This window comes from Phoenix dactylifera, unplaced genomic scaffold (assembly GCF_009389715.1).
Source record: "Phoenix dactylifera cultivar Barhee BC4 unplaced genomic scaffold, palm_55x_up_171113_PBpolish2nd_filt_p 000539F, whole genome shotgun sequence".
NCBI lineage: Eukaryota > Viridiplantae > Streptophyta > Magnoliopsida > Arecales > Arecaceae > Phoenix > Phoenix dactylifera.
The window spans coordinates 149,819-169,480 of NW_024067948.1; the positions used below are offsets into that span (position 1 = coordinate 149,819).

At 39.0% G+C, this 19,662-nt stretch overlaps 1 protein-coding gene across 7 annotated transcripts in view; it reads right to left on the minus strand.

The window, feature by feature from the left end:
• Positions 1 to 19,662, minus strand: part of LOC103714908 (GTPase HflX-like) — a 63,837-nt gene that overhangs the window by 16,624 nt on the left and 27,551 nt on the right. For 4 of the 7 annotated variants that reach the window (XM_039119384.1, XM_039119380.1, XM_039119381.1 and 1 more), the window contains 5 exons: positions 9,553 to 9,621; positions 4,432 to 4,502; positions 4,237 to 4,330; positions 3,773 to 3,898; positions 3,571 to 3,660 (listed from right to left, as the gene is read on the minus strand). In XM_039119384.1, the coding sequence (XP_038975312.1) occupies positions 3,571 to 3,660; positions 3,773 to 3,898; positions 4,237 to 4,330; positions 4,432 to 4,502; positions 9,553 to 9,621 (450 nt within the window). Of the gene's footprint in view, positions 1 to 3,570; positions 3,661 to 3,764; positions 3,899 to 4,019; positions 4,101 to 4,236; positions 4,331 to 4,431; positions 4,503 to 9,552; positions 9,622 to 19,662 lie in introns of those variants that run through there. The other 3 variants (XM_039119386.1, XM_039119382.1, XM_039119385.1) reach the window with 3 other exon arrangements.

Sequence of the window (19,662 nt, forward strand, 5' to 3'; positions counted from 1 at the left end):
CGGCGAGGTTATCAGGGCGCAGGGTCAGTGATCTACTGGACTCGGAGGGGGGCTGTTGGAGGACGGGGCTGATTCGGGAGGCATTTGGAGAGCACTTGGCGGAGTTGGTTCTGTCTTTGCCAGTCCCCGTGGGGGGCGAATCTGATAGATTGGTGTGGAGGGCGACGGGACGGTCGCGAGTGCGGGTCAGAGATCTTCTCGCTCTGTTCAGTAGAGAGCCAGGCCGACAGATTGCGGGTGGTTGGATATGGAGGCTACGGATTCATCCCCGAGTGGCACTCTTCATCTGGAAGGTGGCTTGGGGATGCCTTCCGACCAGGAGTCTATTGGTCCGGCGCGGTATGCGAGTACCTCAGCATTGCGAGGTATGTGGTGATAGTGAGGAGACCATCGAGCATGTCCTTCTGTCGTGCCCCAGGGCCTATGAGATATGGCGGAGGTCATCGGTTCCACTACCTGTCTCGGTGGCTTCAGCTCAGGACCTGTTGCAGCTATTGAGAGATTCCATGAGGTGTCCTAGATCTGTTGAGGATGGGATTCTTAGGGCGTACCTGTCCTACCATATTTGGTTGGACAGGAACGCTAGTATTTTCGAGGGGAGGCGATCGCCTCCGTGGATGGTGGTAGACAGAGCAGAGCGTCATGCGAGAGAGATTATCGCGACTTCTGCTGTGATTTCCTCTGGGATAGACAGGGACACCTGGGGTACTCACGCTATTTCAGCGCCACGTTTTGCCCTTGTTTCTTGGGTACCCCCACCCCCAGGCTATCTCAAGGTAAATTTCGACGGGAGCAGGTCAGCGGATGGCGTGACTGGAGGGATTAGCTTTGTGATCAGAGACCATCATGGGAGGATGATTGTTGCAGGTGGGCGCCGGACTTCTGGGCTCACTGTTGTTGGGGCAGAGCTGCGAGCTGCCTGGGAGGGGTTATCTTATGCTAGGCAGGTGCTTGGTGTGGAGCGGGTGTTTCTTGAGGGAGACTCTGCGGTGGTGGTTGACTGGATCCGGGGGGTGGACAGGTATGGTGATGGTCACCCCCTGATCCGGGAGACTCGCAGGATGGCTCAGACGATGGGCGGCTTTCAGGCTATTCATGTGTTTAGGGAGGCGAACAGGGCTGCAGATTGGGTTGCCTCTTACGTCGCCCGGCACTCTGGGTACTTTGTGTGGACGTTGGATTCAGATGTCCCTTCTGCTTTGTTGTCTTTACTTTCACGCGATTTAGATGGGTGTACTCAGGTTAGACTTATATGAATGAGTAACCGCTTTTTACCAAAAAAAAAAAAAAGAGGTTAGTATGGTAAACAATTAGAGAACACTATAGCATTTGGCTAGGATGTCTAAGCAATTTGATATTCTTATTGAAAAGGTTTGGTGAATTATGAACCAAACTATTAAAAAATTAACATGTAGAAAGAATGTAATGCAAAAGCTTCCCAAAGGTTGCAGAAGGCCTTGAGTTCTAATACCGAGCAACACTAAGTACATTCTTAAAGCGAGAGGGACAGAAGAAGAGGAAAAGGAAACAAAGGGTCTTGGAAGGATACATGACTCCTCAACCATAATGGACCTACCAATAGCTTCATGTTTCCCATTCAAATTAATATATAAAAGTACTCTTATAAAGCCTATCATGTTTCTACAAAAGATTTAAGGCATATAAAATCAAACCCTAGACAATTCTAAACCCTTACAATGCAAACAAACCAAATACTATATCTCTTTAAAGTAACCAAAAATTAAACCAAAATTAATGCCAAATTTGTAATCGGTCCCTTGAAAGGAGTCATATCCAGCTACTTCAAGCTGAAAGAAACAGTTTTGATGTGCCTAAAATAGATATCCAATCAACATTGAAAAGCTCAGAACTTGATCCAAAATTCAACTCAATCAATTCAAAGAGTAACCAAGTTCTTATTGAATCTTAAATTTCAAGACTAGTCCAAGCGCTTACTGAATCTTAAATTTTGGACTTAATAATGACATGTACACTCTAGCATGAGGGGGAGTGTCAAACACCTAATATAGTAATTTCTTCTGTTAGATGTACTATAGGGACATGTTTGTCATCATCTACCCTTGTTTAGTGGTCACCCTAATTTAATAACATAGAAAATTATCCAGTCAAATTTGTGACTGAACAACTCATCTCTTTTCTGTTTCCACCAGCCCTTCTAGTTCCTATGTTCCCTGTTCTTTCTCATACCTTTTTCTTATTGTCTAATAAAAGATCAGCTGGATTTCTCCTGTTGAAAGAGATGACAGCGATTAAAGAACACGACAGCAGGCTGTTCTCTCTGGAGATTGGATCTAGATCTAATAAAGTGCAATAGATCCAGATCAAGTAAGGAATTTTCTTGGCATGTACACGTGATTATCTTCATGACGTCCTTGGCACATGCAATGTATGTGAGAGGTAGTGTGGGTGTTTGTGATCCTCCAATATGATTGAAGAGTTTTTTTTTTGTTTCCATAGTTCAACATAAAATTGATAAACACAAAGTTTGAGCGTTGCACTTCTCTTGTTTCTCTCCCTTAAGAGTAAGAATTGAAGCATTGAACTGTAATGTATATTTATTTAATAGTGGTTCAGCTGTAACTAAGTTAAGCCTCAGGAACATGGAGACACTCAGAATCGCTAGCATTTTAAAAAGCAGCCTATGCAGCCACATATGCATATGCAGCCTCCCAAGTTCCCCACATAGAGTCTAGGCTGCCTTGATATGCAGACAAGTTGCATAATGGGTGCCCAGGTGGCCCGCATAAGCCCAAGCCTTAGATATGTAGCATTCTACCTCCTTCATAAGTTTTTCTTATTTTCATGGATTTTTATTGATCTGTTTCCACATTTTTCTTTTTTTATTATTATGAATTTATCTATCTTTTAAATATTTATAGATATGAATTTCGTAGATGCCTACCTAAGAATGCTTAAGCACCATGTGGTACCTTGTTTGCCAACATCCTACAACTGTTCAGAATTTCAGCAATTTTATTAGCATAGATAACTTGAAAGGTGTTCAAATTTTTAACAGTTGTTTAAACAAATGAAGTGAATTGAGATCGCTTGCCACTTTTTATTCAACACCAAGATCCAACTACACCACTCACACTAAGTCAGCTAGGAAGCTTGTGGAATTCTTCCAAAAGAGAGATTTTTATAGCATCCACTAAGAAATGCTTAACAAATGATCCTTCATAAGTTTGGACGGGGGGAAGGAAGTAGGAGAGTTACAAGACATGTTAACCTACATACCCTTGTATCTTAATTGGCATGCTTGTTTCCAATGTGTTTTAGAATAGACAGCCCATTTTTGTGTATATATTGCCTTCTAAGAACATCCCTGGCCTTGCTTCTCAGAACCTCATACTCTCTCTCTCTCCCCCCCTCTATCTGTCTCTGTGCGTGCTTCAAATGAACCAAGTCTATTAAAGTCACCAAGTCATCCATGATTTGCCAATCAACATCAAGTCACATACAGATATGTTTTCAGTTTAGGTATTTATAATGTTTTGTAATTTGTACCAAATTATTAGCAAGTTTATAGGTCATTAACATGATACTTACTGTTTCCTCCACCATTCCAACTTGATGTATGGTATTTAGGAGCATCCCTTTGTCATATGGAACAAAAGCTTCAACTGGTACCAATGAATCCTATGAAAATAATACCGAATGGAACTCAATGACTAGAATTAACCCCTCCATATTGAGACTAAATAGATTATACACAAATCTTAGAAAAATAAGCAATGGAAGCAACTTATGCCTTAAGTTTTGTTTGAATTGCATTGCAGAATTGCTCTAGACCATCACCATTTATTGCTGATATGCAAATTACACCTTGTTTTTCAGCTTGAGTTTTCACTCTTTGTGGATCATCAGTCTTGTCAACCTGCAGCAAGCATCACACAGTTATAACTACGCAACTGGATTCATGCAGCCAGCATTTCTTATTAGTGCATCTGCCAGCATTTAAGGTGATATCTCGCAATAAAATTAGATAGAGAAAATACCAGAAATTTTCCTTACTACAAAAGGAACCATCAAGAGTGTGACAGTTGATAGTGGAAAAAATTATCATCCCATATATGTTCCTTTTAAGAAAATAAGGTATTAACTCATACTACTTACCAAAATATTCTGAATATAGAATAAGCAAATAGTTTATTGCTATACATAAACTAATAATATTCACAAATATGACAAAGAAGAAATTTAATATAGTCCTACCTTATTCCACACAACCAACTTTGGAATTGACGCCACATCTAATTCTTGTAGAACCTTATCGACAGCATCCATCTGTTGCTGAGCTAATGGATGGCTGAACTTGGTAGAATCAAAAAGAAAAAATTCACCATGCTTAGTAACTGGATGTGAATGCAATATAAAGCGCAGTTATTCATTCAGGTGACAAGATGTTACCTGATATCCACAACATGAACTAGAAGCGATGACTCAGATATTTCCTCTAATGTTGCTCTGAATGCGGCAACCTGTACCAGAATATTATTAGTAGCGAAACAATTGGACTTTTAATCTTCATGCTCTCTAAGAAACATTCAGTTATTAACCAAGAATAATGCAACTTTCTCATCCACGTATCAGCAGAACTTCATGGCATTCATAAGTTCCAGAACATTAACTGAATGTAAGTTTAAAGTTATCTAAAATACATCAAAGCACTAAGAAACAAACTGTGTGGATTATATTAGATGAAGCATAAGTGAAGCACTGCTACCAGGAAACATGGTTTCCTTAACTATGGAACTTCCTCCTCTGCTTTCTGTAAAATGGGGAAACATTAATAAAATTGTATGGATAATACACATCTAGACAATGGAAAAACCATCTTTATTTTGGGACGCACTGGCTATTGCTCATCAAAATCTGGGAGGAACGGACAAAAATTTGACAATATTTTGGAATTTAAGGTATTTCAATTTGCTTTCCTTTCTGGGCCCTCTACTCCCAGATGCAGCAAAACAGCTAGTGCATCTCCCCTGGCCTAATCTCCTTCATACAGGAATTCTAGCAAACAGACTGGTGTTGGAAGGAGGAAATATCTGCTGACTAACTGCTTGAGGGAGACAGAAAACATCACAGTTGCTTGAAGCCATGGAGTCAAAATGACTAATGTGACAAGCAAATTGATGGTCAATACCATTCATTGTAAACTATGACATCTAAAATGTCTAAAAATACAGTTTCAATCAAGGTACGCTGAACCGGTACCGGTAGGCGTACCGGTCGCCTACTGGTCTGGTTCGAGATGGTTCATACCAGAACCGATCCGGTACGAGCCGGTTTTTTTCTTTTTTCCTCTTCGGTTCTCGTCCATGCATTCGCGCGCAGACGTGGGTAAAAAAAAAAAGGGCCACAGGGCGAGTAAAAAAAAAAAACGGACAAAAGGCCATTCTATGGCATTTATGACCCGCGCGCTGCCCCGCGTGGATGAATTGGCCTGTGCCCGCGCAGGCGCGCTGCCCTGCGCAAGCTGGGAAAATGCTCGCGGGGCGATTCCCGGCGTGGGGAATCGCGCCCGCATGCCGTGGAAATGCGCCGCGTGCGGAAACGCACGGGGCAGAACCGCGCCCACGTGGGGTGCTATGCCTCGAGGGAGCTCGTGGCCCTTTCGGGCCACGCACTCTGCACCACAGTGCGCACGCTGTGGTTAAAAAAAAAAAAAAAACGATACCGGTGCGAACCGGCCTTTAAAGGCCAAATCGACCCAAACCATATGGTTCGGGCAGTACCAACCGAACTGGTCAAAAACCGGAATGGTTCAGGCAATCTAATCGGTTCGGCTCCTCTCTTCATCCTCTAAGCCTTTAAAGCCTCTTGAGCCCCCCATGCCCACCCTTCTGAGTCCTCTCTGTTCCCCCTCCCCTCCCTTGATGCTCTCCAAGGTCCTCTTTCTCTCTCTCCCCCTCTCCCTCTCCCTCTCCCTCTCTCTCTTAAACAAAACCTTGCCATCGATCTTTGCCCGCGTTCACGCAGACCCATCCCCTATCCCTACGGTCGCCCTCTACTATGACCTCTCACCCTATCCCCACGTCACCACCTCTCTCCACGTCTATGCCACCCTCGGCCTCCTCGGCACTACTTGGAGGGTCAACCAGCATCGGCACTTATGTAAGCCCCGATACTAGTTCGGCGAACCTTAGGTTGATCCCTACAAGTCTGAGAGGCCCCTTATCAATAGCAGAACACTAGCACTAGGACAAGACCTCCAACCAACCATAGAAGAACCATTCAATACCTTGAGGGGTGAAGAGGAAGCTTCAATATTTCATCAGTCAAGTCAAATTTGGATCAAAACACAATTCATTGACATGCCTAGGAAAAGGATTAGAATCCCATCCACATGGGCCATGCGTATGATGTAATTAATCAATGATTGGATGCATTAATCTATGGTAGTAACGCAGTCATCATGACATATATGTTTGCAAAAGAATGACCTATACAATCATTGAGTTGGATCAATTATAACAACACATGCTATTGTCTAAAGGGTCTATCAAGTCTAAAAATCCCCAACATGACATGCATATAGAAGTGCTAAGATGATGAACTTAAAAATATAATAAGGGAACGAGAGCCTATTCTAGTGCAAATCTAGGGTTCAGTACACTTGTTTAGCCAAGTGGAAACATATGAGATGGGTTATGTAATTACCCAGTATCTTAGCATCCTATTCAAGGTCAAAAAACTTGGTCCCTATTTCCATTTCAGCTAGGTTTGTGGAGTTTTTGTTTTGGCAACTTCAGCGATTTTGAAAGTTCCACTCCAAATTTTTGAGTTTTGGTTAAAAAAAAATAAGCCAAGAAATTTTTCCACAAGATTACAAAGTGTTCTTGTATTATATAGGTTCTTTGTGTAGTTTTGACAATTTTACGCCCTAGTTAATATTAGGTATAAGTGAAATTATTAAATATGCTGGTATTTTATAATGTGAATATATATTATTTACTCTTTGAACTTGAATTGTTCAAAATTAACTGCATTTAGAAATTATGAAGCATTTTAGTGGCTCATGCATTCAAATATTTTCTTCAACTTTTCGTAGAATTTACGAATATATTAAGCCTTTTAGCATGATTAAGCATCTCTAATATACTTGACATCAAGTGACTATGTTAGTCCTATGAAATGTCTTGTTTCTAGTTGTTCTTTGTCCTTATAAAGTACTGTAATAACTAACAAGGGCCTTTCTGGAGGTCTTAGCTCATTGAGTATCATGTTAATGCACATCTCTATTTTCAGTTCAAAAGAAAGATAGAAAAATCACCCAAATTTCACATCTTAATAGTCCATCAACTTAAATAAGTTAAAAATTATCACAATAATTGTTGAGATAAAAGAAATCTAAAACTCAACTGGCTAAAAGCACCGAAATTAAACTAGAACAAAACAAGTTTGTTTCAGCTGAAACCGCCTGAAATGTGAAATTAGGGGGCAGTTTTGGTTCCATGTCAACCAACTGGATCGGTTTCAAAATGAAACTTCAAAAGCTTGGTCTTATTTATGATTTATTGATAATTTGAACATACTTTACAGCATTAATCAATGTGTCCACATAGAATCCCTTGGAAATAAATTATTCCTATAGGATTAGTTTAGGAATACAAATCCAAGGGATTAGAGAGGGTGTCCTAGTGCACAAGCCTCCCACCATTATCTTGGGAGGATTAGATATATGCAACCAAGGTATGTTGAAACAACACGTACTAGTTTCAGCACAAAAAAAAAAAACAACATGTACCGAACCGGTACCAACACCGATCGGTCCGGTTCGGCTATACAAAACGGTTCTGGCCCCTACGGGGTTGGAACCAGCCGGTACAAGGCCGAACCGGACGGAACCAGACCGGTTCCATCCGGTTCGGCCAGGACTCGGCACCGAGTCCGGTTTGATCTGTAGCTAGGCTGTGGCTAATGTCACAGCTTATTGGTTGTGTCATTTGAATGCCAAGGCTGTGGCATTCAATGCCACAACCTATGGGCCACGACGCACTGTGGCCTTTTTGTCCACATCGCGCCGCGCAAGCGCTGCGCGCACACTTTTTTGCTGGTTCGGACCGGTTCGAATCGGTCCGAACCAGTACTAGTGCCGACTGGTACCAGTTCGGCGATCCTTGTATGCAACCTTACCTCTATGTGTGGAGAGGCTATTTTCATGACCTAGGTCATAATATAGCGACCTTATCGTTGTTCTAAGGCTAACTAAGAAAATTTTGAGGATTAAGTTGCAAATATCGAAGAATTAGGATATTTCATGCTTGCTATATTATAATTATCCATTGAACTGCCACATTGTGTGTGTTTTCCACCTTATACTTATCCACTGAAGTGCCTCCTCGTGCTTCCCAACATATCCATTGAAGTGTCACCTCATACTTTTCAGCTTATTCTTCTTGATTGAACTACTAGCTCATGCTTGGCGGTGCATACTACAATGCTTACTGTACACACCCTAGTCAATATGGGTTTGATAATCAATATTTGAAGCCTGGCAGAATTTAGTTCCATGAATGTAGTTGCTAGATCAAATAGAAAACTTTTGTTTGTTCTTGTTAGCTTGATGATGTAATGTATATTTTGCTTCTGGCAGATTCTGAAAAATTAAGTGCGAAATACCATATCTTCCATCCATTAAAGAATATTTGCTTAAAATTCTATATGGGTCAACTCTTGAGAGTCCACAAACCTTCCTTCCTTCTTTTACCCTTAGATTAAAAGAAAATTTCAATTATAACTTTGAAGCAAGGTCCGCCGGACCGACCGTACCGACGTACCATTAGGCATCGGTACCGGTATGGTACCGGCTCGGTACTGGTTGGAACCGGTACTGAACCGAAGATGCGCCAGGGAAAGAAAAAAAAAGCGTGTCCGCGCGCGCGCGGATGCGAAAAAAAAAGAAAAACAATGCGTCCGCGCGCGAATGCATTAATGCCACAAAGTGGCATTAAATGGCCCACGCGGGTTGCCAGCTTGCGTGGGCGCGCTGGCCCGCTTGGGGAACCGTGCGCAGGCGCGATTCCCTGCTGGGGAGTGCAGTTCCCTGTGCGGCGAATCGCGCGCGGGCGCGCGATTCGCTGCTCGCGCGTCCGCGTGCAATTTCCACAAAAAAAAAGCTATGCATCCGCGCGCGTTCTGTGGCATTAAATGGCCCATGCGGGCTGTTAGCCGGCGTGGGCGCTCTTCCCCGCGCGCGGGCGCACGGAAAAAATAAGCTTGGGCTGGTGCGAACCGGGCCGGTTCGCACCGGTACAAGTACAGAACCAATCGGTTCCGGCTCAGTTTGGGCTGAAACCGAGTTTATATGCTATACCGGACTGGTGCCTGTCGGCATCGGTTCGGTACGGGCTAAACCGACCAATTCCGGTCGGTTCAGCATACCTTGCTTTGAAGTGTCCCTCATTTTCTACTTATAGTTTCTAGTATACACCTATGTACTATAGCCATGTTACCGAAATTGTCAACAAAAAGAAACAAAAAATTTCATGTAAAAGAATAATTACATAATCAGCAAGTACGTACCAGCATAGTGGGTAGCTTTTGAATAAATCCTACGGTATCAGTCAGAAGGAATTCATTCCCATTTTTCATCTGCTAATTACATATAAAAATATGTCAGAACATACACTTCCTTAAACAAAAGAAACTATCAGATTCAGATATCTCAACTGTACAGAAACTATCACCATATGAGTGTGGATCTTTAGGGAAAAAAATAAATTAACTTATAATAAAACTTACAGGAGCCACTAAATTGGAAATTAAATGGCTTGTATAAACACACTTCTTTATCGTGCATGAAAATAGATACATTAAAATGATATTTATATTAAATATCCATGTTGGACAATGCTAGGTAGCATGGTCTGCCGAACCGGGCCGAATCACTCGGTTCGGGCTGTACCAAGCCAACCCGGCATGGGATCAGGTTGGTTCGGCCGGTCCTCCCTCCTTTCCTCTCTTTCAAGCCTTGAGAAGGCCTGAGAAGGCTTCTTAAGCCTTCTTAGGCCTTCGTTCAAGTTTTCTTCAACCCCCCCCCTTTCGGCCAAAAAATGCGATGATTCAAAGAGGATCCAACCCAAAATAAGATATGCTTTCCTTCTCCTACCTCATTTCCTCTTTTTTTTTCAACACCAGAAAATACCTCAAAATTTTCAAAATACGGAGAAATCATGCCAAAATTTTGGATTGGCCTCTCCACAGTCGTATTATTAGCCAGAGGACATCTTTCAAAGCCAGAGCTTCAGTGAGAGATCTGATAGTAGTTATAACCTAGAGCGCATTCTTTATGGGATGAGCGTACATGACAACGCCGCTTGATTAGATAGATAGGCTGATATGCTAATGATCTGAATATCTACGAGAGGTATCGCCACTCGACGAGAGTGGCAAGAATTTAGATATTGACATGTATATTGTACTTTAAATATATATAATTGATTGTATCATTTTATATTTTGTATCTCACTAATTAATTTTAGGGTATTTCATGTTGCTTCTTATAGCATGCAACATCTCACTAATCATTTTATATTTTTCATCATTTTAAAATAACAAGATGCATCATTTAAGTTGTATTAAGATGATAGAAACATTAAAAAAATAAAGAAACATCAAATTACACTTAAAATCGTTGAAAAAGTTGAAAACAATTGATTACCAATAAATCAAACCTAAAAAATATTGAAAAAAATAGCGTGCTGGTTCGGAATCGGCACGCCTCTGCGTACCGTGCATCGGTATGGTACCGAACCGGCCGCCAACCAGTACGGGTCCCGATACCGGTTCGGCAGACCTTGTTGGGTAGTGCTTCTAGATACACATTTGTAGTGGTTCTTACCATGTAGAAATTATATTCAATACCATCAGTATAATGACTCACAACGTTCATATCTACACCAAATAGGAATCAGGAGAAATAATCTTCAATTTCAATGCAAGTTATGTGGAATGGTTACAATATTATTTAAGTTAAAGAACCAAAATGCAGATAAAAGAGTGTGAAAAATGAATTTCGTTGATACATTTATCTATGAAGTATAAATTATTGACGTATCTTGACCTTGAAAAATGTTAGAATAAATTTTATGACAGAGAAGATCTTGAAAGCAAACATGTTCACCAATTGTAAGAATCATGAAGTATTGTCAACAAACAACTTATATTTTCTTGAAGACATGCTAATTAGATCCAAGGTACGCCATACCATACTGAACCAGACAGTACGGAGCATACCGTACTGCACTAGTTTGGTAAGGTACATACGGTACACCGGGCGTATCGACACTTGATATGCTGAACCGGCCTCCGTACCGGAAGTACTGATACAGTTACGGTGGCACCAGTATAAGGGGCCCGGTACCGAGATGGCATACCTTGATTTTTAGATCTCTAGGTCCTTAGTCATATTGTTCATGAAACTATAGAAGGTTTTGGAAGAGTTTCAATGTTCAAGATAAAATGAAGTTCCCTTTGGTTGTGCAAAATACAAGAAAATGCATCGGACTTTCGGGTTCCATAAGCACAATACTCTCTCGAAAACAACATTTCGCTTTTGATATTGGAAAACCGATCAATAACAATTTTAAGAGGCTTGGTGTGCTAAAAGCAGGGTAGTTGGGTGATTTGGTGCAAAATGCACGACCATTGAAGTAGTGATAACTTGAAATACCATAGTTCTAAGTTTTTAACTATTGGTTCTCACTATTTATACCATAGCATTTACTTTCACAATTTGAAGCTCTTAAACATTATGATCTCATCTAGTAATGCTTAACTTTTAGACAGAATGTTCAGGTCACCAGATTCAAATGATGATTAGGGAAACAGCTCCAGAGAGCAGAACTAAAACTAGGGATTCTGAATAATTCTGATTTAACAAAAGACACAAGCAATAGATAACGAATATCGAGCAACTGCTCTAAATAGCTTCCAAGATGGGACAAGGAATAACTATGTAACCATTCCTTAAAGATAACAAAACAAATGCAAATAAGCATTTTATTAATTATATGATTGTCAAACAATGTGATGCATTATCACAACCATAGATAGATAATGAGATGGATGATAATCGACAGCTATACTAAATAGTAAATTAGTAATCATAACCCAAAAAAGTAAAACGACTATCCATGATGCATATTATACTTTCTATGGGTTGTGTAAGGATTGTGCATACTATTAACTATTAAGTATAAGAATATTCATCATAATTGTTGCTTTGCTTTACCTCTTAAAATCACTCAGCATGCCATGGGATTTAACCTATTATTCCAACCTGTCCTTTGGCAAGGACCTCTATTTCATGCATATTTTAGCTGCATCCCATATTCCGACCTATCCTCCCTTTGATTTCCACACTTATCATTTCCACCTTCCAGCATATTCACTGTCTACAAGTTCATTTCCACAAATTCTGTGCATTAGTGCAGTGTTTGCTCTCTGGTTTCCTACTGTTTCATGCTTCCATCTAAACGATAAGTGAAAATCTCTTGCATGTTTAACATAGTTTTCCCCACTCTACATGTGTAACATAAAATCATACCTGATATCCATTTGTTGCACCCACCACCAACATCGTTAACCTCAAAGAAGATCACATCTTCCACCATCCCGCCCTTCATTCTATATCATGTGCGTGCATGTACTGTTAGTTACCCTTGATTTATTTCAAATCAAGGTTCTAAAACTCGGTTTTGGTTTCGGTTCCTGGATAGAATTTTGTTTTCAGTGATAGTTTCGATTTCACAGTTTCGTCACAAAAGGTTGGAAAAAACCAAAAAAGAAAAATAAGAATAAAAGAAATCAATGCAAGATGCTTCATATCATTTTATTGTGTTTTGAATCATATAAGATCACAATTGGTGTAGTGAGGGTAATTTCTCTGAAACTGAACTATGTTGAAGCTTAATGAATAAAGTAGATCACAATAATGTATTAATATATTGACTACAAATACCAAACATCGCTTAATCATGCATAAACATAAGTTAGTTGATGCCTCGGATTAAGCGCATAATGCCCACTACATCCTCAGATTGATAGAGGAGGCTACAGATCAGGTAGAGGAGCAGAATGTCATGCAAGTGGCCATGGATGATGACCATAGTATCAAGATGACCATAGGGAGATTATGATGGACAAATGACTACATATGTCGTACATTAAATACATTAAATCAACTCCATTTATACTATTGTTTGTATATTCACTTATAAATACTTTAATTATTCTTCAATTCCATTTCATGATCAAAAAGATATCAAAACAACGTCAAAATTACAATTAAATAACTAAAATTATCAAAATCATTGGTGAAAAAAAGAGGAAACAATAATTGAAAAAACAAACAATAAAAAAATAGCATACCAGCTAGATGATCGGTATGCGAGCACATACATGTGTCGGTACGGTACCTAATCTGTACCATAGTGTACCGGTAGCCGACCTATATTGGTCACCGGACTGGTGCGACGAACCTTATGTTAAAGGTTTACCATCAGGATGGGATATCTAGATTCTTGGTCATTGTATGACTGCTTTTCTTGATTGAAAAGAGTGACTGCAAGACTAAACAAACATAGTGAAACTTTTATAAACACTAAAACAAGGTTCTAAGTCTTGTTCAAAACTGGATGGAAATGCTTGTTTCTTTTTTCTTAAACAAATAGACGTGTTTAATGTGTCCTTTGATTCACTTTTTTCTTGAATTTTTTAATCATTTTTTACTGAGTAGAAAGCATTATGTGTTCATATAATTCTTTTTTTTATCTTAGATGCTCTTCCTCTTTTCTAGAAATAAAATGAAATATTAAAATGAAACAATGATATATATCCGTTCTTTTATTTACATGGATTTTTCTTGCTTAGGTATGAAGATATACATCATGAATGGTGGCCTCTGCTAGCATCTCTTTGGACTTTCTTCTCTTTCTTGCTAGCAAAGACCCCTAATATAGATATAGTAGGTGCCTTTGCCGATGACCTCCTAGACCGAAGAGGCCCTCCTACAACCTAGATCTACCTAGTAGATCTAGAACTAGAGCTTGACTCGTAGTATAAGGGCCAAAACTGAGCTTTGTGCTTAGGAATCTCCTTCCTCTGCTGCTAGTCATTTAGGCTCTCCTGGATAACAGATTGAATCTGCACCTCCTCTTCATCTAGAATGGATGCTTCATAGCCCTCTAGATCCCTCGAATGGTATGACGTGGCTCTGCTGGCCGATGTTCGACCTCTGCTTTCTTAGCACTTCTTTGATTGGCTACCTTGAAATTGGTAAAGGCTTCTTCATAAGCTGCAGGACCTTTTGAAAGCATTCTAGCAGGGAGACATGTCGGGGCCACCACCGACCAGATACTGCTTCAACCTGCTCATCCCTCCTCTTAAACTATGTGACACCACTTGCACCTCTAGTAGTGCCATCCTGAGAGCATGACCCTATAATTCCAATCAATGCCACACTCTGGCTCTTTCTTCCTTACTGGATCCATTACAGCAAATTTACCAAACACATGTCAAACATTTTAAATCAATTGATATTATATAATTAATTATTTAAAAATAGCGAAATTACATTGTAATTAAAAATCACTAAATTAGTCCAGAAAAACCTTCTAATTTTCTATATATAATATTTTTTTTAATAACTTTTAGACTTCATTAAATATCTTTTAGGTTAATTTTTATGTATTAAATTTATATTTAACTACAAAATATCTAAAAAAATTATTTTAATTCAGAATAATGTAGAACTCTACATAAAATGCTACATATATTATTAGTTAATTAATTATTTAAAAATAGTTGCATTTCTACTATAATGCAAAAAATCAGTTTCTACTTTAGCAAACTGATTTTTTGCATTATTTTCATATTTCTAAATTGTTTTTAATCCAAAAATTTAAATATAAAATATTCAAAAAATTAATTTTAGTTCAACTCGATGTAGCACCCTACCAAGGATGTCACATATATTTTTTTCAGCCTGTAGGTTTTCACAAAAGACCACTTATTTTTCAAATTTATTCAAATTTTGGCCTAGATCTCTATGAGCACGATCATGCACAAACTTAAATAAATTGATACTAAATTTATATACAGGGTAGCACACATACCCTCAAACATGCTACCACTTTTACATAAATATTTTGATAATTACTTTATTTTTTATTATTTTTAATCCAAAAATATATTTTTAATTTAAAAATTCATAAACTTAATGAAAAATCAAGATTTTGGCTGAACTGCGTAGAACATCCATTGATCTACAGCATATCACAAAATTATGCCAAAATTAAAAACTTTGGAATGACCTCATATTTTCTCCATTTATTGCCAACTTTCAGCACGAAAAAGAGAAAAAAAAAAAGAAGGGAGAAGGCTAGTTACTAGTTTTTGGCTTCGATTTGGGCTGAAATCCATGAAATTTAGTACTCTTTTTTAATTTTTTGGAGTGCGGAAAAAAAATAGAGGAGGCCTTCTTTGCCTTCCCCTGATTTATTAAAGGGGAAAGAAGGCTGAATAGTCTTGAACCTAGGTTCAGAGCTGTACTGCTTGGTTCAGGTTTGAACCAAGTGGTTTGGTCGTTGTTCCAAGTCGAGGCCTTTTAGCATCCCATTTCAAGAGCAGTACAATTTCATATGCCCTGAACTGGACAGTTTAGGGTGGTATGCGATCACTGATTCAATACTTCAACTAATAATATGGACCTCACTGCACTTAAATAAAAATGGTTACTATAGCTGAAAGTCGGTCTATGAAATCAAGGCTCAAATTTGTACGCAAAGGTCTTGTCGCATAAAGGTTGAAAATTCACTCATGATTTAACGATGGAATACAATTTTGATGATAATTTACCCTTTGTACATGACCACAACACACTTTTTAATAGTTTTATGTAACTAGATGAGGATGATAGTGGTATTTTGATGATTAATACAATAATCAAGAGTATGTTACAAGTTAATTCGATACATCATTTATAAGTCTGTTACTCTCAGTACAATTCGTATAATAAGATAAAGATGCATTTCATTGTTTATATGGATGAATCTAACCTTGAGTTGCAGCAAAGTGTGGATTGAGTCGACCCCAAGGTTGATTGGGTCGACCTCGGCACATCAAGAAAGCATCTGGCACACTTCTGCAAAAATGGCACGGATGAACAGTAGTTGGGTCGACCCAAGGAAAGGATGAGTCGACCCAAACCTCAAGCCTCTCAAGCCTCAAGAAAACAGTTCTCTGGAAACACTGAGAGGGTCGACCCAAGAGGAAGTTGAGTCGACCCAAACTTGAGTCGACCCAAACACTGAGAGGGTCGACCCAAAGGCAATGACATTCAAAATTAGGTTCTCTGGAAACCCTGAGAGGGTCGACCCAAGTGGAAGTTGAGTCGACCCAACTGAACCTTGAGTCGACCCAAAAAGATGTTGAGTCGACCCAAGTGAAGGAAGGCTGAAATACAAGGTTCTGTGGTTCTGAGAGGGTCGACCCAAGAAAAGGTTGAGTCGACCCAAATGAAAGTTGGGTCGACCCCAGTAAAAGTTGAGTCGACCCAAGCACGGGCAGAAGCATAACGGCTAGTTCTGCAGAAGTACTTTTTGACCTTCCAACAGTGAGTAACGGCTAGTTTTTGAATTCTAACCATTGGGGCTTGTCCAATGGATGAAGAAAACTATTTAAAGTGGCACTATTCATCAGAGAAAACATCCTTTTGCAAAAATATCAAAGAGTACACAAGAAAGACAAATGCCCTAATCTTCTTCATCCAAGTGCTTCATTCAAGAGTCAAAAGAAAGTGGTTGAGCAGATTCCAATAGTCATTAAGAGCTCCATCCACCCTTGAAGAGTGAAGCATCCTTGACAAAGAAGAGAGAAGTCTCATCAAGCGATAACTATTCTCTAAACTCTTCTTTGTAGATTATAATTGTTATATTTGCTCATCTAGGAGCTTAAATCTTCTTACTTCTTTTATTAATCACCTTGTAAAGGTTTGTTGATAAGCCCGCAAAACCAACGGTGTAGGTTTATTGGTGAACCCGTAAAACCAATTGTAAAGGTTCGTTGGTGAGCCCGGAAAACCAACATAGGTTCGTTGGTGAGCCCGTAAAACCAACATAGGTTTTTGGTGATCCCGGAAAACCAAAGCGTAAAGGTTTTTGGATTGTGAGCCCGGAAAACAATCCAACTGTAATCCGCGGGATTATAGTGAATTCCCAAGGGATCGCTTGGGGAGTGGACGTAGGTGCTTAGGAGAGCACCGAACCACTATACTTCTTGTGTGTTTGTATTGTGCTTTGTTAAATTCCACTAACTCATCAATTGACATAAGTAAGATAGTAAAAATTAAGAGAAACCAATTCACCCCCCCTCTTGGCTTGTCACCTTGGGCAACAAGTGGTATCAGAGCAAGATGCTCCAATAGTATTTGTTGATCTCACAATCAAGAGTTAAAGATCATGACAACCCAAGTGGGATGTTCTATGAGTGAGGGGCAATCCACAAATAGACCTCCTCTATTTAATGGCACAAATTACACATACTGGAAAGCTAGGATGAGGATATTCATTCAAGCTCTAGACTATGAATTGTGGTATATTATAACTAGAGGACCTCACACACCCACAAGTAGTATAGAGGGCACTATCATACCCAAACCAGAAATGGATTGGAATGAAAGTGATAGAAGATTAGCACAATTAAATGCTAAAGCGATTAATGTACTTTACTGTTCATTAGATGTAAGTGAATTCAATAGAATATCTACATGCATCTCTGCAAAAGAAATTTGGGACAAACTTGAGGTCACACATGAAGGAACTAATCAAGTTAAGGAGTCAAAAATAAACATATTAGTACATAAGTATGAATTGTTTAAAATGGAATCCACTGAGTCCATAACTGATATGTTTACTCGTTTTACTGAAATTATAAATGGGCTAAAGAGTTTAGGAAAGTCTTATACTAACTCTGAATTGGTGCGAAAAATTCTCAGGTCTCTACCAAGAGTTTGGGAGGCCAAGGTAACCGCAATTCAGGAAGCAAAGGACCTCAATACACTGCAATTAGAGGAACTTCTAGGATCACTCATGACCCATGAGTTGACCATGAGGCAAAATTCAGAAGATGAGGTCAAGAGAAGAAAGACCATTGCCCTAAAGTCTACCACTCCAAAACAAGAAACTGAGTCGGAAGAATCTGATGAATTTGATGAAGAAGGAATGGCTATGCTTGGAAGAAAATTCAGAAAATTTATGAGAGGTAAGAAGAGATTTCATAAAAAGAAACCCTTCTTCAAAGGTAGCTCAAGCAAAGAAAAGGGTAAGGACAAAGAAAAGGAAAAGGAAACACCTATTTGTTATGAGTGTAACAAGCCCGGGCATTATAAGATAGATTGTCCGGAACTAAAGTGGATGGCAAGAAAACTTAAAAAGAAGAACTTCATGGCTGAATGGAGTGAAAGTGAGGAGTCAAGTTCGGAAGAGGAAGATCATCAAGAGACGGCCCAAATATGCCATATGGCCAATGACGATGAGGTAGATTCTGAACTTGAATGTGATTTTACTGTTGATGAATTACATGATGCATTTTTAGAACTCATGGAAGAACATAAAAAACTAATCAATAAAAATAAAGTTCTAAAAGAAAAAAATCAATCTCTTATCAAAGATAAGTTGAAACTATCTCATAACTATGAAACATTAAGTAGGAAACTCACAAATAAAACCAAGAATCTAAGTGCTGAAAATGTCAAGTTAAAAGAAGATGCTGAAAAATATAAATCCTTAGTAGATAAGTTTACACTTAGTTCAACCAAATTAAATATGATTCTTGATAGTCAAAAAGCTGTATATGATAAGGCTGGATTAGGATATAAAACAAATAGGAAACAAAAATACTTGAAGAACATTTTTGTGAAAGCTAAAAATGAAAATATTACTTGTCATTGCTGCAATAAATTAGGACATAAAGCATATGAACGTAACTATAGAAAGTCCAGCCAAAACGAATTGAGTAATAATCATAAGCTTAAATTCAAGAAAGTTTGGGTTCCAAAAGGAACATCAAGTACTAACCCTAAAGGACCCAACATAGTTTGGGTACCTAAAGCTCATTCTTGATCTTGATTGCAGGGGTGTCTTGCAGCTAATAAAGTGGATAAACGATGGTATCTAGATAGCGGCTGTTCAAGACACATGACCGGTGACGTAGACCAATTTGTCACCTTGGAATCTAAGAAGGGTGGAGTAGTAACCTATGGAGACAATGGAAAAGGGTATATCATTGGAAAGGGTAAAATTTTCATTACTCCATCTACCTTCATAGAAAATGTCTTATTAGTTAATGGTTTGAAACATAACCTACTTAGCATAAGTCAATTTTGTGATAAAGGGTTTAAAGTCACATTTGAAGCATCAGTATGCATAATCACAAATCCTAAAGATAATAGCATTGTACTTATAGGACAAAGGCAAAGAAATATTTACATGGTAGATCTTCATGAATTAGGCAAGAAAAATGGATTATGTTTAATTACTAATGAAGAAAAGAAAAATGAAACAAGTTGGCTTTGGCATCGTAGACTAGGACATGCTAGTATGGAATTAATATCAAAACTAGTCAAGAAGGAAT